Source organism: Vidua chalybeata, chromosome 12 (genome assembly GCF_026979565.1).
Source record: "Vidua chalybeata isolate OUT-0048 chromosome 12, bVidCha1 merged haplotype, whole genome shotgun sequence".
In the NCBI taxonomy this organism is placed as follows: Eukaryota; Metazoa; Chordata; class Aves; order Passeriformes; family Viduidae; genus Vidua; species Vidua chalybeata.
Window position 1 is genome coordinate 17,002,399 of NC_071541.1, and position 27,420 is coordinate 17,029,818.

Consider the following 27,420-nt stretch of genomic DNA (forward strand, 5'->3'; position numbering starts at 1 on the left):
TTCTTTCTACTTTTAAATTAATTTCCATATGAAAAAAAATAAAAAGCTGGCCTCCATCATGTAGTGGTCGCTTGTTGGGTTGTCTGTGTGGGGACAGAAGCAGATGGTTGACCAAAGCCTAGCCTAGGAGCAGGGCCTACCATGGAGGTGGCCTGTGGCTGACCCCAGTGGCACCGGTTGGATGTGTTCCATCAGGACATTCTGCCAGAGCAGGAGCTGCTCTGGGTGCTGAGCAGCTGGAGGGAGGATGGAATCCTCTTGTCATGGGGTTGGTGGAGGAGCACATACAGAAGCCTCCTGCGCTCATTCCCAGTGAGAAGGAGGAGAGCTGTGAGGTGTGTGGAGCTGGGAAAACAGAGCTCTTGCTGGGGAAGTGCCTTTCCCCACACAGGGAGTGGCCTCCCTGCAGAGCCTAGTCCTGGCCCTGCCAGCGAGCACCCCAGCAGCTGCTCTGGGCCAGGGCTCCTAGGGAGAGGCTGGGATACCCAGGTGCAGCTGGACTTGGAGCGTGTGTGTGTGTGACCGCACTGGGACGGACACTTGAAATCCAGGAACCTCCGTGTCACATCTGGGTATCGCCATGCAGGAGCTGTGCTCGCCTGTGTTGGATGTCCCTGGAGCTGGTGGTAGCCTTTAGGGGACCCCTTGGCCATGGAGGCTGCAGTCACTGGTGTTTGCTGGGACCAACTAGGTGTAGAAAAGGGCAGGATGTCCTGACATCCTCCACCAAAGGGGTGCTGGAAGATGGGGACCTCCCTTCCTTAGAGAGAGGGTTGTGTGTGCACGCGTGTGTTACGGAAACACAATAAAAAATGTTATGGGGCTTTCCTAGTGTCTTTCTCTGTTTAATGGACATTGTCTGTCAAACATAACCACACCATTCATAGAAGCCTTAGATCAACAGTTTAGCTATGCAAATTATTTTAATTATTTTTTTAAAAAAACAAACATTAAAATAGTGCTTTCTTCTTTAACATATCCTAGGAGTTGAAAACCGAGGGGTTCTGAGCAAACTGCTGGACAACTTGTCTTTGGATGCACCATGGAAATAAAAATCAAAACCCCCCACAAAAGTAACAAAGCAAATTAACTGATGGTGTTCATGCAAGTTTCTCCAAAGACTTGACAGTGCTGCATCTGTGAGTCATGCCCTCCTGTGCTCTGTGTGTCCACCTCATGCACTACCCTGTGACACTGATTGTATGACCAGCTTGCCCAGATGTCCGTTGCATCCCTGTGAGGCTGTCAGTTTTCCTGTGGATTTGGGGAATGGACCTAGGCAAGGGCTTTCCTTGTCGAGAGTAGCAAGTGTTGAGACCTGTGGCACGTGTGGGAGGTGGGAACATGAGCCGACCCCCCAGAGCCCTGCAGCTGCCCCAGCCCTTCCTGTGGGGGTCAGGGTAGTGGGGCTCATCCACGGGACCCTCCCATGTCATCTCGGAATGGGGCCTGTGCTGGGACAAGGTGTGAAGATGTGGCTGGGGGCAGTCAGCACCGTGGTCTGGATGTGGTACTGGTGACTGCACACCTCTCTGCTCCTTGTCTCTCCAGGAGAGCGCCCAGGGCTTCCAGAGCAGGCCCTGGCACATCCCTATGCTGCCACCTGATGTTCTCCAGTGGCCCCCCCAGCAGGGGGGGGCAGCAGGGGCCCCCCTGAGCCCTGTGGCTGTAGGAGCTGAGGATGACTGCCATTCTGCTGCCACAGGGTGCAGAATGTGCTCCGGGCCCGCTGTTAACCCAGCACCAGGGCGAGGTGTCAGGGCTGTTCCACTCCCTGTGTGGCCATGCCTTGTCCACGCCTTGGCACCCTCCTGCGTGTGGCTGCCCTGTGCATGACCCATGACCCGCTGCTGGCAAACATCCACAGGACCAGGCAGCTGCAGCGCAGGGGCCCTGCACAGCAAGTGCCCACGTGCAGCGCCAGCCCCAGCTCTGCCCCAGCCGCCAGCCCTGGGCCCCCCTCAGGGAGGGGATGGGCCCTGGCAGAGCCTCGGCTGAGGTGGTCACAGAGATGCCCTGACCACAGGGCTCCCATGGGAGCTGGCAGTGCCTGGGGCTGCTCCAAGGCACCTGCTCTCTCACAGTGCCGTGGGAAGGATTTCCTCTGCCCCACAGAAGCCACAGGGGAGTGCGGGTTATTCCCCAGTGGGAGGAGCTCTCTAAGCTCTAAAACTCCCCTCCCGTGGGGCCTGCTCTTCTCCCTCATCTGCTCTCCCCAGAGGTTTCTCCTCTCCAGCATGTGACTCTGCTGCAGAGGGTTCTCTCTTGGTTTTCGTGAGCTTGGAACAGGGGCTTTCCCTGCACGGGTTAAATTCTTCTTTTGCTGCTGAATTTCTGTCTCCAAATGACCTGATGGGAAGCAGCTGCTGGTTTTCAGAGGGGCTGCGGGTGACACTGAGGACAGCAGCACAGGATTCTGCAGAGGGTTTTGGACAGTAATGAAGATTTCTGAGCACAGCCCAAGGCCAGGGCAGATCTATGGGGACCTCAGGAATGGTCAGCTGGCCCTCTATGGTGGCACCCAGCCCTTGGCCCTTGCCTTTGGTGGGAGGTTTGCTCTCCTGGGGACCAGGTGAAGGCTGGGTACCACTGTGGGATAGTGCCATGGGCACGGGGCGGCTGCTGCTGCTCTGTGCCCTGGGCTTGGTGGGCTTGTCCCCACTGCTGATGTGGCTCTTGGGGCTTCCTGGGGGGCTGCAAGGTGGGCACAACACAGCCCAGCCTGGCCCATGTTGGGCAGGATCTGCTGCACATTGTTCTCGAGTGTCTGGAGGGTGGGGAGGTTGGGTGCAGCTACTTGGAGAAAGCAAATATTCTGGCCAGCAAAGGGTGGGAGTTCCATGGGGTCTTCACTAGAAATTATGTGTATTTTGACTTAATGATGTCAGTGAATCATAGAATGGTTTGGGCTGGATGGGACCTTAAAGATTGTTTTGTTCCAGTCCCTCTGCCATGGGCAAGGACACCTTTCACTAGACCAGGTTGCTCCAAGCCCTGTCCAGCCTGGCCTTGGACACTTCCAGAGATGGGGCAGCCACAGCTTCTCTGGGCAACAAACTCAAGAGGCTGAAGGAGTGAGGATTGTTGCTGGTTTGGGGGTGGCTTCCAGGCCTGCAGGGACAAGTGCAGCAAACACCTTCACAGCTGGTATTTCTCACCACCCTGGAATAAATTTTGTTGATCCAGTCTTGGAAGGACCACAAGTGGGGGAGGGCTGGGGTGGGGGGCAGAGGTTGAACAGGGACCCATAGTCCAACTAGATTACAGTGAGGGATGTCTCCTTGCACCTTGGAGCAAGTGCTCCCTGTGAAGGGACGATGGGGCAAGTGAGGGAGAGCAACCTCTGCCACCTCCCGGACCACCACCACTGCCTCGGCTGCTTCGTGGTGCCCAGCTCGGAGCTGGAGTCTGGCACGTCCGTGGGAGCCTGAAGGAATCCATCACTGAGTCTCATTTGGGGTTTTCTGTTGGTTTGGGTTTATTTTTCATTTTTTTTTTCCTTTTTTTTTTTTTACTACCGCCTTAGTTTGTGGCCTGTCTTGTTGTGGTTGGAAAAAGTATTGCTAGCTGGGTGGGTCGGTCGGTTGGCCCCACGCATGATCATGTGCTTCCCTCTTCTCTCTGTCAAACGGGATGTGCTCGCCTGATCTCCCAGAACAGAGACTTTGAACAATTTGTTGTTTATATGATGTATTTATTTTTACTTGTGTTTCATGTCATTTTTTTAAAAAAATAATAAATTGTAAGTTGGTATAACTGCCTGTTGCTTCTCTTTTTTTTTTTTTTTTTTTTTTTTCCCAGTAAAATAAATGTCAAAATGAAAAAAGGAAAGTGGTGTCATTTGAAGTGGGTTGGAGCTGGGCTGGGCATGAGCATCTCTGCACACCTGGAGCCCAGCCTCAGCCAGCAACTGTGTCCTGCTGCTTCCAGCAGCACCTGGGCTCCATCCACACCTCGGCAGCCACCCAGGTGAACATTCTGCCGCCTCCAGAGCAGAGGGAGGCATCGCACGGCTGGCCCTGCTTGGGCTGGGTGCTGCAGGAGTCAGGGAACCATTGGGACAGCTGGCCCTTGCCCTTCCCTGTCCTCTGTGCTTGTTATTGCTGCTGCTGATCGTCAGTCAAGGCCAGGGGAAAGCAAGGAAAATAAATATTCTGCAGGTAAATAGCTTTGAGTCTCGGCGAGGCGGCGGGGGCTGCGTGCCCTGGCTCCGGTGCCCCGTGGGGCGCGGAGAGGCCGCGGGGCTGGCGGGGGTTGAGGTAGTAACAGCGAGGCGGTTCTGCACGGGCAGGCAGAGGCGTCCCGGAGCTGGTGCCGACGTGCGAGGAGGGCCCTGGAGAGACCGGGGAGGGGAGCTGTGGGCAGCCCTGGCTCCCTCTGCCCCTCACAGGCGCTGCGGGTGCCTGCGCACCCGGCCGTTCTTGCTGTCCGGGGACGGGTGCTGCCACTTGTGCCAGGCTCGCTGCCGCTGCCGTTCCTGCAGCCGCAGGGCATTGCAGTAGGCGTCCAGGCTGGTGCCCGGTGCCCCCAGGGCCCGCGGGAAGCCCTTGGAGCCCGGGTGCAGGTCAATCCGGGGCCGGGGGCTCTGGTGAGTCCCTCCCGGCTCAGCCCCCCTGCTCCGTTTGTACGGTGGCAGCTCCGTGGCTTCATGCCTGATGACGCGGAGGCTGTAGCGGGTGAGGAGCCGGGAGAAGGAGCGTTCCACCGCCTGGCACTCGTAGGTGCCCACGTCCTCCCTCGACAGCTGGCGGATCAGCAGCCCTTGCTCCAGCACCAAGAAATGTCCGTTGTTCCTGACCTGGGGCAAAGACAGAGCTCGTGGGTCAGTCCTTGGGGATAAAAGCCACCCCTGCTCCTCGTCCCTGCTGCCCTGTCCCCGTACCTCGCTCGGGGCTGTCTCCTCGCCGCGCCGCACCAGCCAGCGGATCGTGATCTGCGGAGAGCGCGCCAGGCACTCGAGGAAGGTCGAGTTCTTCTCCACCCCAAAAACCACCTTCTCCACCGCGGCTGTCCCTGTGCAGGGGAGGGGGTGAGTGCCCTGAGTGGGGCTGTGTGACCGGAGGGAGGGAGGGAGGGCAGCTCGGAGCAGTGGTTTCCCAGCGCGGTGCCGCTCGCCCTCCTGGGCACGGCGCTCCCTGGGCACAGCTGGCTGCCCCCACCGGAGCTGGCGCTCACCCTCTGCCGTGTCCTGGCACTGGCTGAGCGGGTCAGCTTTCAGCACGTCCTGGCAGCGGGCACGCCTGTGGGAGAGCAGAGAGGGCTCTGGGATCCCTCCGCGGCAATGCCTCAAGAAGGGGGACTAGGAAAGGGTGGATGGCAGGCAGGCAGAGCGGCAGTAGGGATCTGGCTGATGGGTAAAGCTCCAGGGCTGCCGCTGGCTCTTCCCTGCTCCGAACAGGGGGGTGCAGGGCTGGCCCGGGCACACACTCACCTCTTCTCGGTGAGCAGGTGTGGGGCGCAGGTCTTGCTGTCCCAGGTGCAGTAGGGATCCCTGGCCAGGCAGCAGTCGGTGCAGATTTTGCCGTAGAGCTCGCAGCGGTACAGGGAGAGCTGGAGCAGCCCGTGGGTGCTGCTCACAAACAGCTCCTGCTGCTCGGGCAAGCGGGACAGGGGCAGTCAGCACCCACGGCTGGAGACCGGGGCTGGCAGGGAACAGAGCCCTGCCCCGTGCTGGGGTGGAGACACTAGGGGACAGTAGGAGTGCGAGACAGAGCCTGCCGTTCCCTTAAAGCCCTGGCAGGATCCCATTCCCTAAATATGCGCCTCCTGGGGCCAAGGGACCCGGCAGAGTGGCTGGGATCAGCTGGCCTCTATCCCTGTCCCCGGACTGCTTTAGGGAGAAGCAGAAGGGACACTCACCCGCTTTGGTGATAACTTCATGTCCAGGATGGGAGAAGGTACCTGGAGGGGGAACAAGAGGGTGCTGCAGCCACGTCGGTCCCTCCTGGGTGCCCCAGCCTACCAAGTAGGATTGTGCCTCCAGGGGTTATAGGATGCCAGGTCCCTGGTCGCCTGCTCCATGCAAGGAGCCTTGGCCCTGCTTGGCGTGGGCAGCCCAGGACAGCTCCGCCCAGCAGCCCTCCTTTCAAACTTGGGCTCAGCCCTCCATTTCAGTGTGGGCTCCAAAGTGCAACCCACATGGCCCCTCAGGAACTGGATGGGAAGCTGGAAGATGACTTGGCTACAGTCCCACTTGCACCCCTCGGTGTTTTTCTGCTGCCCTGGGCGGGTGGGAGCCCCCAGCAGTGAGGTGAGAACCTCCCTGAGAGCGGCCAGTGACTTCCTGCAGAGCCTGCAGGGAGGGTGTCAGGGCCACGGGAGGCTGTGTGGTCCAGCCCTCTCACTTCAGCCCCCGTGGTGCCACCCTGGCTGCCTGTACCTTAGTGACGCTGATCTCCTCCAGGCTGATCACCTCGGGGCCACGGCTCACCCCGCCGGCCAGGGCCACCTTCAGGACTTTGCCGTCATCTGTGAAGGCAGCGGGCGGAGGAGCTGTCAGGGCTGGGAGCGCCCACGGGCTGGCGGGACCAGAGTGCCACGCAAGCTGCCCCGTGGTGGCAGCGCTCCCGGAGCCGGGGTGAGCTCCCACCTGTGCCGAGGAAGAGCACGTCGTAGTCCCGGCTCTCCGTGTCCAGCCGGTGCACCAGCAGCCGCCGCAGCCGGTACGGCACATTGACCCGGACCAGCACGGGCTGCCGGCCCTGCGGGTACACGGGATCCCACATCAGCTGGTGGCTGCGCATGAAGCTGATCAGCTCGTCGGGAAAGTCCTTGGTGGACTGCAGGAGGGGGTCGTACGTCTCACTGGGGCACTGTGTGACACAGGGGCTGCATTAGGACCAGCCAGTCTGTCCTGCTCCCCCCCCAGCTGCTCCCCATTCCCTTACCGTGCCGGGCCGGGGGTAGGGGACACGCCCCTTGTATTGCACCCAGCGGTAGTCGAATCCCTCCTTGTGTGCGAAGGGGCCGCTGAAGGCGGCTCTCACGGCAGCCATGGAGTAGATGCAGACGGCAGAGCCGCTGAAGACACCGCTGTCGGGAAGCACAGGGCTCTCAGTGTCCCGGCTGCTCCACGGGGACCAGGTGTATGCACAGCCACCCCCCTCGAGCCCACGCTGTCCCCTGTCAGCCCTGGAGTCACGCACAGCTCCCCGGCGGTGACAGGAATCGCTTTGACACAGCCAGTGCCGCCTAGGGATCACTGGCTGTGCCGATGCCAAATCTGCGGTTTAGCGATGTGCTGGTGAACCAGCGGCAGGGAAAGCAGGGAAATGCTGGTGGCCCTTCCTCAGCCAGCTGGGTGCTGGTGCTGCCCTTCTCCCCACAGAGCTCCCTCGGGGACAGCTCTGGTGAGGGCCGGACTGTCCCACACAGGGACTGTCCCACATGAGGTCCTGCTCACCTGGAGACTGTGAAGAGCCCAAAGACAAGGGGGTTCTGGGGGTCCCGGGTGCGCAGGAGGAAAACATCCTCTGCAAAGAGAGGGGTGGAGGTGAGGCACAGGATGCAGGTGGGCATCCTGGGGGCGTGCTGGAGGGAGCAGCCATGGTGGAGCTGATTACAGGGCTGGGCACTCACCCAGTTGGTCGAAGTGGGTCTCAGTGCCCTGAGGCCCGGGGATGGAGCACACCAGGCGGGCCTTCAGGAACGTGCTCCAGCGGTTGATGAGGCTGCGCTTCCCTCCAACATCGTTCTGCCAGGCACCAAGAGCCAGGATCAGTCCAGCCTCTCTGAGTCTCCTCCACTGCTGTGCCCTCCTCATTCCCACAGAGGGACACCCCCAGCCCTGAGCTTTCTGCCTGTGGTAGGCGTGCAGTGACACCCTCACATTCCTCTGCTTGGGATGCTCCTTGGTCCAGAGCAGGTAAAAGCCCACCTGGTGGGACAACAGGCCACAGGGTGTTGGCCTTGGCAACTGACCTTGCAGACCCTGGCCACTCTGGCGTGGATGTGCCGCTGCTCCCAGTGCCCGGCGTCCATGGCCGTCTCACGGAAGAAGATGTAGACTTTATCATCGTGGGGGTTGTAGGTATCGGGGATGGCATAGGCACCAACAAACGTGGGCTCTGAGGGGGGAAGGAGCAGCACAATGTGGCCCTGTGCCCTGATCCCACCCTATGGTACTGCCCTGAAAGCCCTTGGGAACAGTGTGAGGCACTGAGGGGACACAGGGCCCATGGAAACCTGGCTTCCCAGGAGGCAGAACACCATTCCCAGTGCTCAGGCTGTGGAACATGTGCTGAAGCATGGGTCCCACCAGGAGCTTCATCAGTGCTTCCCCCCAGAAAGGAGAGAGGGCCTAGATTAGAGCTCTGGCCCCAGCGCTGGCCCCAGCCTCTCCCCAGCTGGAAGGAGAGGTCCTACCGTGCAGCCAGTGGTCCTGGTTCTGCTCCGTGCGGATGTAGCTCTGCTCGGCCCCGTGGACCCAGGTCCGGAAGAAGGCAGCACTGCTGCCCATGAAGTCACTGGAGGTGCCTGAGTACAGCTCCCCACCTGCAGGGTCAGGGGGATGTGGGTGGGAACAGCACCTCCCAGCACAGATTACTCCCCTCCCGACATCCCCTCTGCTCCTCACTCCCTCTTACCGATGAGGAGTCCCGTGAAGGGTTCGTGGGGGCTGTACGGGCATCGTCCTCGCCCCGATTCCAAGGAGTGGGTCACCAAGTGCATGCGGGGAGCCCTGGCACCCTGCCAGAGCCAAGGGGGAGATGTCAGCCCAGGGGGAGTCTGGGAACAAGCTGGAACTTGGGGGAAAGAGTGGGAAGGAGGTTGGTGTGTCTGTGATGAGTGGGCTCCTCCCAGGGAATGCCAGAACCTGGTCCCATCCCCATTGGGACACCCTGGCAGTCCCAAGCCAGAGCTGCTCTCTCCATGTGAATGCCAGGGACTGCACCAGGCTGGCCACCCTCCCGAGGCTCTGGGGCTCCCTCTCCCGCTGCTCCCAGGGAGAGGGGTCTCTTGGCACCTTCTGCCATAGGGATATGTCTGTCCAGGGTGTCCCTCACCTTCCCCCGGGCTCCCAGCTGGATGAAGGCACAGACAGGCTGGTAGGAGCCGGTGCCACAGGCGAACACGTGGCTCTGGTTGAAGGGCTGGAGGAGTCGGATGAAGTTGGCACACTCCGTCTGCACAGGGGAGATGTTTGTCAGGGCTGAACTGCGGTGACTGCTGGGGGTGTGGAGCCCGGCCAGACCCTGTCCTGGCAGCTGTTCAGCTGGGCTCAGCTCTGGCTGGCTCCACAATGCCATTCCAGGCAGACCCCCAGGCTCCCTTTTGGGGTGATGGGGTTGTTTAATATCATTGCTGAGCTGCCAAAGGCGATGGGTGGGGGCTGCCAGCCCTACTTTACCTCCACATTCTTCCCTGCCAGCTGGCAGTGCTCGACCTGCTCCCTGGGGGCTGGCCAGAAAATCTGAAACACAAAGACCCCACGGATGCAGCCCCTGCTTCCCTCAGCCTCCCGTGGCACCGGTGGGAACAGGCTCAGCCAGCAGGCACTGCCAGGCTCAGGTGCACGGCGAGGACATGGGGTTGCTCTGGCACAGGTCTGACACCCCCCCTAAGTCCCCAGGGCCCAGTGGGCAGCCTGCCAAATCAACTCAGAGTGAACCTGGCGTGGGGACAGAGCCTGGGCGTGCCGTGGCCCACCCAGGCGGTGGGCAGGCTCTCCTGGATCCCAGCCTGTGGGAACACCAGGCTCCAGCGCCTTAATGGGATTTTCTTTTGTTAGGCTCTGGCCATACACCCGGCCAGCAGGATGTCTTGGGATGACATTACTGGACTCGCTGCTGGAGCTCTTGAGGCAGCAGCAGGGACTAGGTGTGACAGCAGGGCTCTGGGCACTGCCCACAGTCCACCCAGGTCACATCTCCTGGCCAAGCCACCCTGTCCCCTGGCGTCAGCCCTTCCCAGCAGGGCTCAGCTCCACCAGGGATGGGCTGACCCCACTGATTGAGACATCCTGGTGTAAATGTGTCCCTGATGAGATTAGAACAGCCCAGTTCAGAGCACATCCACCTCCACGCCCTGGTGCTGGGACAAGGAGTGGTTCCCAGGGAGGAAGAGGCCAGCCTGGCAAGGGCCACCATCCTCCCAGCACTGACCTTCTCAGGCTCTCTGCTGGGATGGTCCAGGTGGAAAAGGAAAATATGGTTTTTTGCTCCCACCATCAGCCAGGCTCTGTCTTCATCCACCAAGAGGGCTTGGAAATCCATCTCATCCCCTGAGGCCAGCAGCAGGCGAGAGCTGTTGGATTTCAGCAGGTCTGAGGAACACAAACAAGGTGGGAGAAAGAGAAACCCATCCATGAATGACACAACCTGCAGCCAGAGGCCCCGTGCCTCCCTCTCTGGGACAGCTCTGGTTACCTATCCTTTCTCCAAGGGTACACGACATTCCTGCCACTGCCTTGGCAAAACCCACCACCCTTGGTGCCCCTGAGCTCATCATGGAGCCTCCTCCACATGCATAGCTGAGGGAAAAAGTTACTCCTACAGGGAGCAGAACTGCGCTGACCTTGCCCTGGCTGGGCTGGTTTGCAGGCACGGGGCAGGACAGGGGTTCAGCCCCAGTAGCTTGGAATGCTCAGCTTCCAGCCTGCCTTCCAGAGGAGCTCCTGGAGCCCCAAAGCCACCCTGAAACCGTGGGCAGAGGATGAAGCAGAGAGATGACTCACTTGCTGTGACTCCTGGTGTGTTTTCCCCAGGCTTCAGATCAAGGGAGTTTACATTAAAGAGGTTTTTGCTGTTGCTGGGGCAAAGCATCCCTCCAAGGAAAGGCTGTATGGAAACGGAGCCGACACAACCTGCTCTGGACACCCTCTGCACCCATCCCTAAGCCTCTGAGTCTGTGAAGTGGCTGCTGAGCTCTACCCCATGTCAGGCAGGTGGATGGATGCACTGGGACTGACCCTTGTAGGGGAAATCCCCATCTGTGCCTCCAGTGCCACCCCAACCCAGCACTCCACGTTTCCCACTCTGTGTCCTGAGGCACAGCCTAAACCCAGCATTAGACTGGCTCCGGGAAAGATCCAAGGGTGCCATGACCCAATGCACTCCTCTGGGAGCAGAGACCGGACAGTGGGAGAGGCTCTGCTGTTCTGGCTGCAGCTCCTCCCATGCAGCGGCCGGGATGGCTCGCCTGGCCCTTCTGGCACAGTTGTGGCCATGTGGGTGTGTGAGGAGGACAATAAGCTGTTGTGTTGGTTAAAACTCCGGAAACAACATCCCTGGGGCCAGTATTGGTCCGTGATGTGCAGTGCCAGGTTTGGGGGCTGTCTGCGGAGCGAGCCCCTCCCCGTGCAGCAGGAGCGGCGGCTGCACCGACACGGGACCGAAGCAGCTGCCACCCCCCAGCCCTGCTGCCAGGGGTCGAGACAGACAAAACCAGCAGTGAGGCAGTCCTTGGAGCTTCCAGAAGTCATAACACATCTCTTCCCTCTCCAAAAGTGACAGGACGTGGCTGGGAACAGAGGGCAGTGCAGGGTAATGGACAAAAGTGAGGCCATGGGAGGGGGAAATGGAGATAGGCTGCACTGGATGGGGGCTGAATGGAGGTGGAATGTGGCTGGAAACTCAGGGAAACCTGTAAGATCCGGGCTGAAAGTCTGCCCAAAGTCGCATGGAGTGATGCAGTGTGCACGGCAGCGAGGGCGGACGTGCGGCCCCGGCTGCAGGTGGGGTGGACGTGGGCACAGGCACGGCTCCATCCAAAGGGAACCGGCTGACCCGGGACGTTGTCTCACTTCCTTCCACTCCTTTTCCAGGGCAGAGGGGAAGCGGGGCCAGAGCCTGCGGGCTGGACACGCCACTGACGTCCGCTGGTCCCTGCTGGGCCGGGCAGCCCGCCGGTCCCTGCCCGGGTCCAGCAGCCAGGCTGGCTCCCAGCTCCCCTGCTCCGGGCAGCTCCCCTTACGGTGGGGACACAAATCCTCCTCTGCCAGCAGCAGCTCCAAACCACATCAGGGAGCTCCTGTCTCTCCTCCTGCTGCCACAAAAACTGGCACTCCCCGCCTTCCCTCGCGTGCCCAAGGGCTCTCCTCTGGGTACCAGAGATACAGAGCAGATGGCTTCCAAGCCATTTCCCACCAGATGAATGGGATTAACAGCTGAATTCCTGTCCCTTCCTGCGGGCCATTGTCCCTGCTGGATCTCCAACAGGGTGCGGTGCATCGTTCACCCTCCCGGGTCTGCCAACGCTCCCAGGACCTGCCTGATCTGGGGGAAATGTCAGGCAGGGCTCTGGGGAGGGGAGTTGGGGTGGGAGGACAAAGGCTCATCCAGTACATGAGTGCAATTAAGAGGAATGGGTACAAGCCTGGTCCTAGTGAATGTCACTTGCTGGTCACTGTCTGACCTGCACCAGCCCTGTGCGAGGACAAGGTCAGGCAGGGCGATGGAAGAGCCTCTGCTGCCTCTGGTAGGACGTGGGAGAGCCCTGGAAGGACTCACTGCCCTGCACTTGCTCCTTCTGGCAGGTTAATGACCAGGAGGGTCTGAGCCTGACCCCATGGCTCTGCTGCCTCACCAAGGGGACATCGAGTGCTGGGATCCAGACCCAGGAAGCTGCTGCACAAAAACCAGCCTCTTCTCACCCTCGGGTCATTAGATCCAAACCTGACACTGGGGACAGGGAACCAGGGGGGCTCTGCAGCAGCCATGCCATGGCCAAATTTATGGGTGAGCCCGGAGAAACATCCTCTCCTTTGTGTTCACTATCTCCCAAGGCCACGGTGTTTGTCTTTATTGCCGGGACCACTATGGATGGCCTTGTCCCATCCATCATCTCCGCCTGCCCCTCAGCCACAGCATCCCCCGTGCAGGGTGACCCCGAGCTTCCTGGGGTCACAGCCCGGCTGTGCCGGAGGGCTGCCCTCTCCCCTTCCCCCTCACCAGGCACAGCAGCCCACGGAGGAGATCCCTGAAGCCCAGGGCAAGCTTGGTGCTAAATCGGGCTCTGGCCCCCCACTGCTGTTGGCTGATAAGGGACGTGCCAGGGCAGTGATAACCAGAGCCCGGTGACCTCGCCGTGCTCCGGAGCACTTGCTGTGTGGTGGCAGCTTCTGAGTCCTGCCTGGCTGCAGATCAAAGGTTGGCAGAGGAGCCGTTTGCCAGTTCCTGGGATATCCCTGCAGGAGAAGCCGGCAGCCGTGCTGTGCTTTCCCTGCTGCACAGCCTGGGGGAAGAGAGGCTGAGCTCAGGCAGCGCCGGGGCTGACCCAGCCTGACCCAGCTGAGCCCAGGCTGCCCCTGTGTGCTATTATAAACTCCTCCTCACCTCCTCGGCAGGGTGGGAGCCGCTGCTGTTGTTCCTGGCTCCGTGCCCTGTGCCCCATCCTTCCTGTGCTCTCCCGGCCCTCGCTGCTGTCATTTCCTTCTCTCGACCCTGCTTTACGTCTTCTCCCCCCGCCCCCCCGAGGGCTCTGCCCGCCACCCCCATGCTGGGATCTGAGGGCAAGGCTGATCCCGTGGATGGACTCTCAAAGGCCTCCTTTTATTTATTTTTTTTTTCCTAGGGGTTTTTAAACCTAAACTTCTCAAGGCATTGTGTCCTTGAACCTGCCCCGTGCTGTCCATGAGTCACATCCCTTCGCCATTGTTCACTTCGTGCTTGAGCCCTCCTGATGCTGGGAGCTTCCTCTTCGGCCTCTGCCCGAGGCGCGAGGGCTTTTGGCATGCCTGGCCCCGGGACACTGTGGGGCTTTGAAGTCAGCAGTGCCCTTTCTCTCCAGCTGCCCCAGCAGCCCCAGCTGCCTCCTCTGGCTCCAAGGAATGGCAGAGCCGAGCTGTTTCTGAGCTGGGCTATCAGCAGGGCCATCTCCTCACACAGATATCCTGCACTCTTGGGAGGTCCATCCCTCTCCAGCCACAAAAGGGGAGCATCTTTCACTGTGCTGGTTGTCCCTGCCTGGAGAGCAGTTTCTCAGGGTGATGGAGTGGGCCAAGAGCGTGGCCCTGGAGCCTGGAGTGCCGTGCCCATGGGAAAACTGCTCCACCCTCTCTCAGGTGTGGAGAGGGCTGGGCCAGCCTCCCAATGGTCACATCCAGGGCAGCACTAGGGATGTGCTGAGCTGCCATCCTCCAATGAAAGGAGGATGCTCATGCTGTTTTTCACATAGGAGAAGCTGAAAGCAGCTCAATTGGCCACATCCATGTGCAGGTTCATGGCAGGGTGAGAAGCTGCCAAGCTGGCAGGGTTCTGCTCTACCTGCTCAGGCCATTCCCCTGTAGACTTTCTCTAGGTGTTTCCTTTCCACGCTTCTCTGGGCTGTGTTTTGTGCTACCTGTCAGTCTGCCCTTGCTGCATCTTCAGGTCACCAAAGCAGTCCCCCCTCTGCATCAGGCTTGAGAGGAGCAAACTGTGCCTCCCCTGAGGAACTCATCATCCAGAGAGACAGATGCAGGGAGGAAGGGAGAAGTGCAGCAGGGAGATGATCTGAACAGGGAATCAATCTCTCCTGGCAGAAGAGGAGGGTCAAAAGCAGAAGGGCTGAGCTGGGGTAGGACTGTGGTGGTGGGAGGCAGAGGAAGAGGCTGATGAGTCTGTTCTGGGGCTCAGTATCCCTGTGAGCTGAAGGCAGGGGACATTCCCCAGGGGCACCCAGTTCAGTCTCAGCCCAGGATACACCAAGAGAGGTTCCCAGTGAGTCTGAGAAGAAGGACACATCCCCTCTGGTCCCAGTGTTCTGCTGGATCAGGGCAGGATATTCTCCATTCAACCTCCTTTTCCAATGGCAGCAGCACTGGTGCAGCATCCCCAGGGGTTGTGCTTGGAGCTGCACCCCTGAAACCTCCTGAGGGCCCAGAGTGTGGAGAGATTACAGCCACGACCACAGGGCTGTCTGTGTCCCCAAGCCCTGACCATCCTTTTGCTCCCTGGGGGATGCTCTCCCAGCCCTCCCAGGCAAGGTGCAGACCCCGAGGAACCCCGAGGAACCCCTTACCTTTGTAGGTGAGGCGAAGGCGTGGGGCGTGCTGCTTCCATGCCCTGCTGCTGCCCAGCTGCTGCAGGAGGAGGCAGAGCAGGAGTGTGGCCAGGGGCAGCCAGTGGCCAGGGGCAGCCCACATGCTGGCACAGGGCAGTGGGCAGGGTCTGCTCTCCCTCACAGCACCATGGTCCAGCGCCGAGGTGCCACCTCCAACGCCGGCTGCAAGCAGAGAAGGGGAAAGGCTTCAGCTGTGGGCACTGGGCCAGTGTGGGCACTGGGAAGGCAGCTGTGGCTGGGACCCTCTTACCTTCCACCGCCCTGGGGGCCCCAGCACATTCTGTGCCCAGAGAGTTCACAGGGCAGCTATTCCAGCCTAGGGGAGGTGTGCAGGGTGATGCCAGCGTGCCCACGTCACGTGGTACCTGGGAGAACTGGGATTTGAGTATCCTGGAGGTGACTGATGTGAGGGCATAGTACCCTCCAACCCTTCAATGGGCTCTCAGAGCTTGGGCATCCTCTGCTCAGTATCTGCTCAGACTCCAGTGCTTGGCAGAGCCTGGTGAAGGATCCCTAATATTCATCTGTTCTCAGCTTGGGGTTAAATCTCATCCCTTTCACTGAAAGGGGAATTCATGTTTTGGAGCACCATCCATAAATGCCATTTCTGTGATCTCCCCAGTATCATCTGTGGCTCTGTGTGTACATGTCACATCTCTGGCTAGGATCTCTGCAAATTCCTTGTCACCACCACAGAGCTCTCTGTGGTGCTGTGGGTTGGAAGGGCTCTTTAACACATCCCCCCCTTTGGAGGTGTACAGGGGTTCACAGCCTCACAGCAGCTCCCACAGCCCCTGCCAGGAGCAGGGCTGGCCTGCCAGCTCTAACCAGTTAATCCAGGCTGCTTAGATGCTTTTTCTCCACTTAATAAAAAACCTGGCTCCTACATGGCAGCTCTGACTAACTCCCCCTCTTGCTGCATATTAACTTCCTCCAGTCCCATGACTGAAAGATTTAAAATGAGCTTTTTGGCTCATCCCTGGCCAGAGGCTCTTGGCACAAGGAGCAGGGGATTCTGCCATCCCAGCAATGGGATGTGGGAGGGATGGTGGAGCCAAGTCTTTCCAACTGCCTTGCACAAGAAAGAGTTCTCAGCTCTGCCTAGGGGGGAGGTTTTGGGTTGGTGGAGCTGGGCTTTCTCTCCCTCCCAGCAGCAAACTGTGGTTGGGCTGGGGTGTAGCTCCTTTCTTGCCCTTTCCCTGCCTTCACTACTGCCTGGATCTCACTCTGGTCAACACAACATGCTGCAGCTGCTCCAGGTCCTTTCCCTGTACCAGGAGACCTGGCACCACTCTGGGACATGGATGTGACCTCAGGGTGGTGGCTGTGCTGTGCTCTGTCCCTCTTTAGTTTGGAGCAGCTCTCTCCACCCAGACAGCCCTTCCTGGGCACTTTTCCACATCAACCATTGCCTAGGGAGGGGAAAAAAACCACCCCATAAGCATGATGGATTTAGCCAGGTTCAAACTGCTCCTGGATTGTGGAGAGGTGGGGTTCTCTGTTAGGAGCCCATCAGCCACATGGGGATTCACAGGCAGTGCTGCCCTTGCTGCCACAAACACCTCCCCAGCAGGCAGCAGTGACAGGCTGCACTCAGCCCTTCCTTTGCCCAGCACCTGCAGTGCTCTCCCAGAGCCACCCTGTGCACTCACAGCCATGCCCTGAGCGAGCACTGCTGTCCCAAGGGTCATCACAAGGACGGGGCTGGCACCTGACAGGGATTTTTTTTTTGCCTTTGCCAAAGTGTGTTGTGTTGCTGCAGGACTTGGGAAAATGCTGTCCTCTAATTGAAGGTTTCTATAAATGGAGCTGGGTCTGTGCTAGGCATAACTTTGGGCTAAGGCAGACTTGGAGGAATCTTTCATGACCCAGGGGATGCCAGGGCAGGCTGGGATTCTGCGGATGGCAGGCAGGGCACTGCTCCTGCCTCAGGACACATTCACACACGGTGAACTTCAGGGCCAGGCATGCGCTCCCGTGAACAGCTCGGTTATACCAGCGCTCCATATCCTGCCCTGGGAATGCCAAAAGCAGGGCTGATGGCAGCAGGAGCCACAGCCATGCCCAGGAGGATCCCAGAGCCCTGGCACAGCTGGGCACGGGCATAGGAAAGTGAGGGGTTTGCAGCAGATAAGGAAATAAAAAAACTTCCAGAGATTAACCTCCCGTAAGAAACACTTCCCATGGGTGTCATCCTTTCATGAGTGTTTAGGGGCTCCCTCCCATCGTGCCCAGGCAGTGGTGAGGCACATCCACCTCCTGACACCCGGCTAAAATCCCAGCACAGCCCCCTGAGCCGCCTGTGCCCACAGCCCCTGGCACAAGGACATCTCTCACTGTGCCAGGAGCGCGGGGACACCGGGAAACGGATCTGCTGGAGGTGAAGGGCTCGGCAGAGTTTACACAGAGAGGGGGAGCTCGGGTGCCTGGTGGATGGAAACAAGCTGGGAATGATGAATCCAGGGTTAAATTAAACACTCCCGACAGCTTTAAATAATCAACTGTCCAGAGCTGCAACTCTTTCCATCTCAGTTTGGAGAGGGAAGTGAGATGAGGGTGGGCTGCCAAGGGGAGCCGGTCAAGGGGAGGTGGGGGGTTGACATTTCATACTCCAGGCACCACAGGACCCACAGGGGAGGACTTGGGGGATGGCAGCCTTGTTTGGGGGGGCTGGCAGTCACCAGGAGTGCCAGGCACAGGTCATGACACCACGGTGCTGGGGTGAGTCTGCCAGCAGTCCACCAGCTACCCTGGTCCCAGTGGCTTCCCTGTGCCCTCCCTCCCTCTCCTTCTACTGGAGATCTGCAGAAGTGACAGAATCACAGAATGGTTTGGGTTGGAAGGGATCTTAAAGATCATCTTGTTCCAGATGTGGGATGCCACCCACTGGGTCAGGTTGCTCTGAGCCCATCCAGCCTGGCTGTGAACACTTCCAGACTGGGCAATCCACCACTTCTCTGGGCAGCCCGTGCCAGGGCCTCACCACCTTCACAGTAAAGAATTTTTCTTAACATCTAATCTAAATCTCTCCTCTTTTAGTTGAAAAACATTTCCCTCTTGACCTATCACTATCTGGCTGTGTAGAAACTCAGTCTCCCTCATTTTTATAAGCTCCCTTTAAATTACAGTAGGGCTGCATTGAGTTCTCCACAGAACAGAAGTCCAGCAGGTCTGAGGTTCTGGGCTGTCTCACAAAATCCCCTGGAAAGCCTTGCCAGAGAGTGAGCAGCCCAGAGAAAAGACAAATCCTTTCTATTTGAGACGTGGGTACAGGAGGGAATAATTTATCCACGAAAGCACCAATTTCCTCCTGACAACCCCTTTGTGTTGCAATGCCGTGAATAGTTTAAAGCAGCCCAAATTTCAGAGGGGGAAGGGCCCTGGCAGTGGGTTTATGGGGCTGTAGATTATCTCGGAGAGGGAAGGGCGTGCTGAACTCGGCTCCGCAGCACGAACAGCGGCGGCCGCGTTGCCATGTGTCCGCTAATTTCACTGCCCCGATTGTGTCCCAGATAATCCCCACGCGCCGCTGACAGCCTGCTGCCTTCTCGGGTTACACGGCAGGGCTGGCAGGGCCAGGGGCAGGAGGCGAAATGCTGGTCCCCAACAGCTGGGGGACCTCAAGGGAGAGGAACGGGGGGAGGAGAGGCACTGCACCCCTCGCCAGCATCCATCTGTAGGGATCATCCCCACGAGGGGACAGAAGCGCTGGGCTAGAAATCGCCGTGAGAGGGGGGAGCCTCAGGGAGCCAAGACCCCCTCCATGGGGCTGGTGCTTCCCAAGGTTCCCAAGCACCCAAGCCCTGGCTCCCAGACCGGAGCCCCACGCTCCTGAGACTGTCCTGCCTCTCCCAGCATAAGCCCTGGTGTGGGTGGTTCCCTCTCTGCCAGTTTTGGGAGCTGGGACAGAGTCACATCCTGGCAAGGAAACTGAGGAGCAAAGCCAGGGCAGGAGGTGCAGAGGACTCAGCCCGGGTGCCCATCCTGCACACTCATCTGCGGTCAGCTGGGTGCCTGCCCATGCTCTGTGCCGTGGGAATGTGGAGCCACGCGTGAGGGGGGCGTGCGCAGCCGGAGCTGCTGGCCCCGTGCCTTGGCGAGCCCCCCTGCCCGCAGCTGTCCCTCTTCCTAAATCACCGCCTGCCCCCTCCCTGCCCGCGCAGAACGGATCCCTCCCTGCTCAGCCCAGGGCTGTGGTTGTCCCTCTCCATCCCGTGCGGGATGATGGATACCCCGGCAGCTGCAGGGAGAGGCAGCTGTCGACTTTCTCCAGTGGAAGGACAAAGGCACATGGGTGAGCCCTCCCTGCCTTCCCCCTGAGTTGCCAGGCTGGGGCAGAGCCAATCCCTGAGGGAGCCTGTGGTGCTGAGTGATTTGTGGGAGGAGGACGTGACGGTCCTGCTCCATGACATCAAAGCTGGGACCGCAAAACCAAGTGCCAGAGCTTGGGTGGCATTGGGACATCACGGTGTGTCCTGCGAAGCATCGGGGTCCCAGTGAAACCTTCAGTAACAAGGTCACACGTGCCCACACAGATCCGCAGAGATCGAAGGGAGGAGATATTTGGAGGGGTTGGATAAGGGATTGCTGGGCAGCAGCAGAAGGCTGAGGCTGCTCCAGGTTCGGCCCCGTCGCTGCCAACACACAGCCAGGGGCCAGCAGGATCCCGTCCAGCCGGGACATCCCCCCACTGCCACCTCCTGAGATTCAATCCCCTGGCTGCACTTAGCCCCAGACCACCCTTCCTTGCCAGACAGCACCGCTGCAGTGTGCCAAGCGCCACGGGTGGGGACAAAGGCACCCAGCTGCTGCTGGCACGCTGCAGACCCTCGGGATGTCACCCCTGCCAGCCAGGGGGCTCCCCGCCCATGGGGACTGGGTGACAATGGCAGTGGGGCAGGGACAGCCTGGGGGTCTGGGTATTATCAGAGGGGCCTGGCTGCCTGTGGTGACACCTCAGAGCAAAAGCACAGCACAGTGCTTGTCCCCCTGAAGTTACAGTAGCTGCAGGCACACTCCAGTTGGGACCACATCCTCTGAAAGCAAGTGGGGAATTGCCAAGCCTGAGGCTGGCCAGGGTATTAATAACTGTTTATGAAGGGATAAAGAGCTGGCTTCCCTTAACATCCTGCTAATCCCTTTCTTGAGAGGCTGCTGGCTCAGTCCCCACCTTTCCCTTGCTACTGAGAGGTGAAGCCTGACCTGGCCTGGCTCTTGGGCATCTGGCTGGGAAGGCGGCCCAGCAGTGGGCTTGTCTCAGGGCACAGTGACAGGCACAGTGAAGGGCTGGATCAGCCCCTGCTTCCAGTCCCTGCAGGACTTTTAGATGTTCCTGAATGTGCTGCTTGAATGGGACATCCACTGTTCCTCCTCCTAATTTACCCCAAGGGCATCCAGCCCCAGGGAGACAGCAAGTCCAATGTACAGAGAAAGATGAATGGAAACACAGCATTTATTGCACCTTGCACGTCTGCTCTCACCTAAAACGCTGCCAGAGCACAGGCAGCTTCCAGCACAGAGCAGTGCCACAGTCCTGTTGCCCACCCCAGGGCTCCTGGAGTGGGCAAACCACACTGGGACATCAGTGGGAAGTGGCAAATTCATAGAGGATTGTGTTCCTCCATGGATAAAATGGAGGAGGAACAAGTGTGGGTTAATTTGGTGTATTAAACTCTGGGCTGACTCGGCATACTAAATTGCCAATTTGCCTTCGAGTGCAATTGAGAAGCTTAAATTTCTTTCACAGAATAACAGAATTGTAGGGGTTGGAAGGGACCTCTGGAGATCATCTAGTCCACCCACCCTGTCAAGGCAGGGTCACCTGGACCAAGTTACACAGGAATGAGTCCAGGTGGATTTGGAATGTCACCAGAGAGGAAAACTCCACAACACTCCTGGGGAGCTGTTCCAGTACTCTGCTACCCTCAATGTAAAGTTCTTCCTTATGTTGAGGTGAAACTTCTTGTGTTTTGCTTCATGGCCATTACTCCTCATCCTGTTGCTGAGCACCACTGAAGAGAGTCTGGCACCATCCTCTTGGCACCCACCTCTGAGATATTTATATGCCTTAATGAGATTCCCTCTCAGTTTTCTCCTCCCTAAACTAAACAGGCCCAGCTCCTGCAGTTTCTTCTCAGAAAAGGCACTTCATGATTGGAGGGGGCTTGCCATGCTTTAATGCTGTGTTAAAGTACCCAAGTAAGGCAGAGAAGAGGCTGTGTACTGCCTGCTGAGCTGCCAGACCAGGTCCCCAAAGCCTCAGGGGTCCCCAGAGGCAGCACTGAATTCCTCAGAGCCATTTATACCCCAGTGCTGAAACCCACTCTTGTCACCTGTCTGCCACATGGCCTGACACTCAGCACAGCCCTGGGGAGGCTCGGGAGCCCTGTCCCCCACAGGAGTTGTTCTCTGGGCTTCAGATTTTCCAGGCTCAGCCTGGGTGAATCCCACATGTGCTCAAACCTGGCAGGGGCTCCAAGGCCAGGGATCAGCATGGACTCCAGCAAGGGGCAGGTTTGCCTCTGCTCCTTGCATGGACTGGCTGTAAAGCCTCCATGGGTGACACCTGGGGTTTCAACACAGAGCTCACCAGCCCTGGGTCACCAGCTGGAACCCAGTGTCACAGGCTGCTGCTCCTTTGGTGGCCTCTGGAAAAGAGGTGGTGGGTTTGGCTGAGTCCTGGTGGGACCCCTGCAAAGAATTCCAGCAGAGACCCAAGGGCTGGGAGGGACAGCTCCATCTCCAGGGAGACATCCCTGGCAAAAGAATTCCTGTTCCCTGGGCAGGCTGCAGCCTGTCCCAGCGCTCCCAGGACAACACTGATTGCTTCCTGAAGATGCCAAGGCTTTCTGCAGCAAGCCCACAGGATCTGTGACACTGATTTTCTTCATTCCCATTGTGACTATTGCTTCCCACCTCCAAACCTATTAGACAGGGATGCTCAGCACCACTCAGAGTGCTTTTAGCTTGGCCACATCTCCCCATTCCAGGCAGGAGCTGGCCGTGAAACACCTGCTCTGCTGCTCGGTGACCCGGTTCGTGAGCCACTTCACCACTGCCAGCCAGCGACACGGCTGCTGCTCGCACTCCCGGGGCCACTGGCTGTCCCGGCTGGGGCCACCCGCCTCCCCCGACACTTGAAAGCTCGGCAGTGTTTTGTTTTCATCAGCGAGAGCCCTGCTCCCGGCGCTCCTGGCCGCTGCGCTAATTGGAACAGGCTGGGCAGGCGTGGGGGGCTCCGCCGGAGAAAGTATTTTAATGAGGATGGAGGGTGCCTGACCTGTTATCTGCTTCTTCTCGGAGTCTCTTGGCCGGGCTCCTCGGGAATTACAGCCTGGATTGCCGGGTAAGGTCTCTGGCTCGCAAGCCTTGGCGCCCTGCGGAGCAGCAGGCTCCGGCAGCCGCCCCGCCGGGCTGCCCGGGAGCCGGACGGGCTCTGCCGGCTCCCGGGGCGCTGGCAGCCCTGCCATCCACCGCAGCATCCCGGCAGCGGCCTGGGGAGCTGCCTGCACCACGGCTGCAGCTTCTGTGCCGGCTATTTCCCGGGATCAGGGAGCAGCGGAGACGCTGGGATGGCCGCCGGGCCGTTCACCCCAGGGCACTCGCCACTCGGTCACTCTTCCCAGGAGACGCCGGCTCCGCTCCGGGCAGAGCTGAAGGTGCAGCGCGGCCGGGAGCGGCCGGGACAGGTCAGGAGCTGGGCAGCTGTCACAGCGCTGCTGTGGGGGAAGCGGGGCAGCCGCAGCAGGATGCTCCAAAGCACACAGCTCCCCTGCTTTTGTCATTTCCCTGCCCTGCAAACACAGGGAGAAGCCAGCCCAGAACATGGACACAAATGGGGGTACCCCCTCCCAGCACGGCTCCTCTGCCAGTGTCAGGACAGTGCCAGGACAGCACCATGTGCCATGTCCTCCTGCCCAATCCCTACCTCACGTGAAGGCCTCTCTGCCCCCCATGAACTCATCTGCACGGGGTTCCACCATGGAAGGCCACAGTGGCTCCCATTACTCTAATGTGGCGCTGAGGCACAGATGGACTAAGTGACCTGCTCATGGCCAAATGGGAAGCACAGCAGGCCAGGGATTGACCCCAAGTGTCTCATCTTCCCCCAAAGAGCAGCTCATCTTCCCAGAGCACAGAGCAGCTCAGCACTGAGCCTGATCCATTCACCTGGCTTTGGCACATGGTGGCAGAGCTGTCACGGTGTCACTGCCTGCCCGTGTAGGAGCACACACCGTGGGAAGGCCAATTCCTCCCTCAGAGGACAAGCAAGGGACAGATTGAAACTGAAAGCTCTTGTTTTCCTTTTCACACTACAAAGAACTCAGGCCAAGTTAGCTGACATCAATGGTCTCCTCCTAGAAAAGGGGGAAATAAACCTGGACCCGACGGTGGGAGAAGCAGGGGAGATCCTGCACACAATAAATGGCAGCTCGCCAGTGCACGAGAGCAGAACAATAACCCCACACAGCTGAGTGCTTGTGAACAGTGTCGTTCCAGGGAAACCAGACCCTGGGCAGGCTCCCAAGTCAACAGGGGCTGATGCTGGCAACAGTTGTGCTCCATGTCATGCCATGCTGATGGTGGAGAGGAGTTGTGCTGTCTGGAAAACACGTGTGGCATGCCTGCAGGTACAGTGGAGCTGGGGAAGATCAGGGGGTACATGGAGCATGGAGATGGCAGAGCCCAAATATCCTACAGCAACTACACTGGGAAGTAATAAAGGCTTATCTCTGCCAGGAGCATAGTGTGCTCCCTTCCGGGTACCACAGAACCTCTGTCATTCATGGCATCTACCTGCAAGGGGATGCTGGGGGTTTATGGCTGTGTTTTGGGATCTTCTAGTCTTTAGGGAGGGAGAATGACTAGGTGCCCTGTACTGAGTCCAGCCCTGTCACTTACACAAGTCCTTTCACCATCCTGTGCTTCAATTTCCCCAGGTAAAATGTGCTGGAGAAGGTACAGCCAGCTCCTGCGAGCGGGGCAGGAGCAGCGAGGCATCAGGTGGCTTGCAAGGACTAGAGAGGACCAAGGAGGGAGATCCAGTCCAGGGCAGGTAACACTGTTTTTTTTCATCCTCTCTCCCTGTTCCCACTCCCCTTTTTGCTCCCTGCTCCAAGCAGTGGGGAACACAATCCCCTGATCTGACCTCCTCCAAATGGGGGGGCTCCTCAAAAAGGGCAGGTGAGGCTGGGTGTGTCCCCCTATTCCCCATCCAAAAACCGTTCCTGGCTGCCCCCCAGGCCAGGAGGTGACTCAGCTGACTGATCTCTGTGGGTTTGTAACCATGTGAGCGAGTGCCTGTAAGGATCTAATTGCCCTGTGCTCTCTGAACTTCCTCTCGCTGTAATCCCAGACGGAGTGGGGAGAGACCAAACTTGGAGGAAGAGGCAGCTCCAAGAGTCTGGGAGCCAAGATTTACAATAAATTTTCATGCTTGCTGTAAACAGCTCCTGAGAGGGTGTCACAGGAGCACAGCAGAGAGCCAGGCAGCAGAATCCCCATCTGGAACCTCTGCCAGCCCTGCCGGCTCGGGCTGGGCTTGGCACAGGGCAAGAGCTGCCAAGGACCCCAGACTTGGCTTCAGCTCCCTGTCCTGGAGCTGGGTGCTGCTGGATGCTGCTGCTGGCACCACAGCCTGGGCATCACCTCTTGTCCAGCCAGATGAGATGGCTCAGACTGTGGCAGCTGCTCTCCAGCCTCTGTGCACAGGCATGATGGGATTTGAGAGAACATCTCACATCCTTGGGGGTTTCCTGTTAAATTCTCAACCTAAGGAACTGCAGCAAATGATCCCTGTCTAACACACTTGTGGAATTCAGTGAGATTAGATTAGGGGTGAATTCTTCCCATATTTCTTATAGGGCTGATATCTCTGCCCTGGCTTTCGGATTGACTTCCCCATCCCCGGCTCATTAATCACCGGGGTGTTTGTGTCTCTGTCGTTTTCAATACCGTTAACTCAGCAGGAGTAATCTATCTGTTCCAGCAGCCCATCGTGTCAAGCCAGTGACCCGTCAGGGCTGCCTGACCCCTCCCTTTGAAGGCAGAGCGAGGAGTGGCGGGCAGGGAGCTGGGACACGCTCCGCTTGGCGAAGAGAAAGCTCCCCGCGGCTCGTGCTGGGGGCGCGTGGCCGGCATGTGTGCGGGACGGCCGCGGTCCTGGGACCAGACCTCCTGCAGCACTTCCCCCTTCCCTCGGGCACATGGCTGAGGAAAAAATGCTGCTTTCCAGTTTAGCAGTATTTTCCTGACCGTGCTCAGCAGCTGGATCAAAGCAATGGTTCTTTAAAGGCAGTAAACTTCTTAACTAAGGGCAGGCTCACTGGAGCTGATTTTCAGTGGGCAGTGCATCCCGTGGCCCGGCTGCCTCCTAGGGCACACACTCAGGAGCTGTGATTCATACCAAGGGTGGTCTTAGTTCAAGGACAGAAAGAAAGAAATTACCCTTTTTGTCTTAAGTTCTTTAAGTGTTTTGTTATTTGTTTCTGGACATAAACAACCATTCAGCCTTTTCCTTCCTGCCTCACCCTGAGTATCAGCCCCTCACACCGAAACCCACCCGTCACTCTCAGGACACTCAGGCATGCAAGTCTCCTGACTCCCAGCCATCCATCCCCAAGATCTGTGATGCTTCCAAGAAGAAGGATCATTAGTTAAGGGACTCCTTTGCAGAGCACTCAGCATTTCTCAGGCTCTGTTTCTTTTCTGCCTGCTGTATCACTTGACCCAAGTTTTTGAGAGCTTAGACTTTGCAGAGGGGGTTGAAGAAACATGATTTCCCTGTCCCAACAGATTTTATAAAGCCCAAGCAGAGGACAGTTCCCTCACTGACCAGGCAGGCTGGTTTTTTTTTGGTTTCTGGTTGTTTTTTTTTTTGTGTGTGTTTTTTTTTTTTTTTTTGTTTTTTTTTTTTTTTTTTTTTTTTTTTTTTTTTTTTTTTTTTTTTTTTTTGTTTGTTTGGTTTTTTTTTGTTGTTTTTTTTTTTTCTCCTTAGATCAATAATGACACAACCATTTTGGAGGCAAATGACTGATTTTTATCTGGTGAGGAAGGAGAAATCTCACAAAGTTATCTCTGAGCAGCGGCAAAGCCCGCAGCATGGGCAAGTGACAATTAGCCCAGTGTGGGTTTTTTGGGCTCCTCAGCAGCAAAGTAGAGCATTGAAGCCGAGAAACCCTAGAAAAACCAGCTCTGGAAACAGCTTCAGTGTAGTAAAAAAGCACAAAACCTCCTGGGACCCAAGTTACAGCATTAAAAGATACAGCACAAACATAGAAGATCGGGGGATTAGAATAAGGTAACCTTTAGGGTCCCTTCCAACTCAAAGCATTCCATGATTCTATAAAGGTTAGTAGAACTTTTCATGCCATGCTAGGGCAAACCGAGCGGCAGAGTGAGCTCTGCTCTCTCCACAGGGGCTGGGATAAGCCCAGCCACTCGTGAGTTACTCTGCACGAAGCTGTAAAACACAACGAAGCCGGCAGTGAAAGCAGCAGAGCTCATGACTGATTAACCCCGGCTCCTGCTCCCCCTGGGAACGCCGCCCCGGGCAGCTCTGAGGGAGCGAAGCAAGGCAGCCCGGAGCAGCCCGGGCTCACGAACAATTAACCATCGCTCATTACTCACCGGCCAGCGGGATCCCAGCGGCGATGCCCACCCTGCCGCCCGTCCAGCGGCTCCAGAGAAGTCTCCCAGTGAAGCCAGAGCACCTGGAGGCTGCGGGCGGCAGGAGGAGCCGGAGGTGGGGAGGACAGCCGGGGGCAGCCCCTCATTCATACCCAGCCCCGGCTGCGGGGATCCTCCGTCTGGTCCGTCCCCTCCGTGCGCACACCGCAATTGCCATCTAGCGGTGTGGGATCGGTGTGGCCCGGGCTGCCGGGCTTCCATGGAGCCACAGGGAAATACTCGTCTTCTCCCGGGAAGTTCCATCCCTGCAGCTCGGGGCCCAGCTCATGGAGGGGGATAGGAAAGCAGCGGATGCAGCGCTCCTGCTGGGGACTGGGAAGCCAAAGAGCAGCGCGGTGGATGGGAGAGGCTCGTGGACACAGGCACCAGGGGTAGAAGGGAAAGCTCTGGTCCATGGGCAACTCCAGAGCAAAAGGCAAATCTGGGAGGATTTGGGCTCCAATGCACAAGCACAGTGCAGCAGGAGCAGACACAGATACCCATGGACCCGATGTATTAACTATATATTTCCCCTTGAATCCCGTGTTCAGCTTTGGGCCCCTCACTATTATAGAAGGATATTGAAGTGCTGGAGAATGTCCAGAGAAGGGCAATGGAGCTGGGAGCACAGTCTGATGAGAAGGGGTTGGGGGAACTGGGGGGGTTCAGCCTGGAGAAAAGGGGGTACAAGGAGTCCCTATTGCTCTCTACAACTCCTTGGCAGCAGGTTGGAGCTGGAGGCTGGGGCAGGGGGGTGTTCAGGCTCTTCCC

At 58.4% G+C, this 27,420-nt stretch overlaps 2 protein-coding genes across 3 annotated transcripts in view; one reads left to right on the forward strand and one right to left on the reverse strand.

Annotated features, from left to right (window-relative positions):
* The window catches only part of RAD54L2 (RAD54 like 2), a 68,874-nt gene extending 65,131 nt beyond the window's left edge, over positions 1-3,743 (forward strand). Inside the window, exon 24 of the mRNA XM_053953660.1 lies at positions 985-3,743. Coding sequence (XP_053809635.1) covers positions 985-1,052 — 68 coding nt within the window. The 3' untranslated portion in view covers positions 1,053-3,743. The remainder of the gene's footprint in view (positions 1-984) is intronic.
* A 24-nt stretch (positions 3,744-3,767) lies between these two features.
* On the reverse strand, positions 3,768-26,682 carry LOC128794061 (semaphorin-3D-like). Of its 2 annotated transcripts, none has more exons than XM_053953662.1 (18): positions 26,611-26,682; positions 14,941-15,144; positions 10,104-10,264; positions 9,350-9,412; positions 9,006-9,125; positions 8,586-8,688; positions 8,365-8,493; positions 7,921-8,066; positions 7,579-7,693; positions 7,403-7,472; positions 6,888-7,032; positions 6,590-6,812; positions 6,380-6,468; positions 5,860-5,901; positions 5,432-5,550; positions 5,176-5,240; positions 4,883-5,013; positions 3,768-4,798 (listed from the first exon to the last, which is right to left on the reverse strand). In XM_053953662.1, exons 2-18 carry the CDS (start codon positions 15,062-15,064, stop codon positions 4,385-4,387), a joined length of 2,259 nt encoding a protein of 752 aa, XP_053809637.1. In that variant the 5' UTR covers positions 15,065-15,144; positions 26,611-26,682; the 3' UTR covers positions 3,768-4,384. The 2 variants fall into 2 exon arrangements, with proteins under 2 accessions (XP_053809637.1, XP_053809636.1); XM_053953661.1 differs by having other exon boundaries at positions 5,432-5,589.
* Positions 26,683-27,420: the final 738 nt, after the last annotated feature.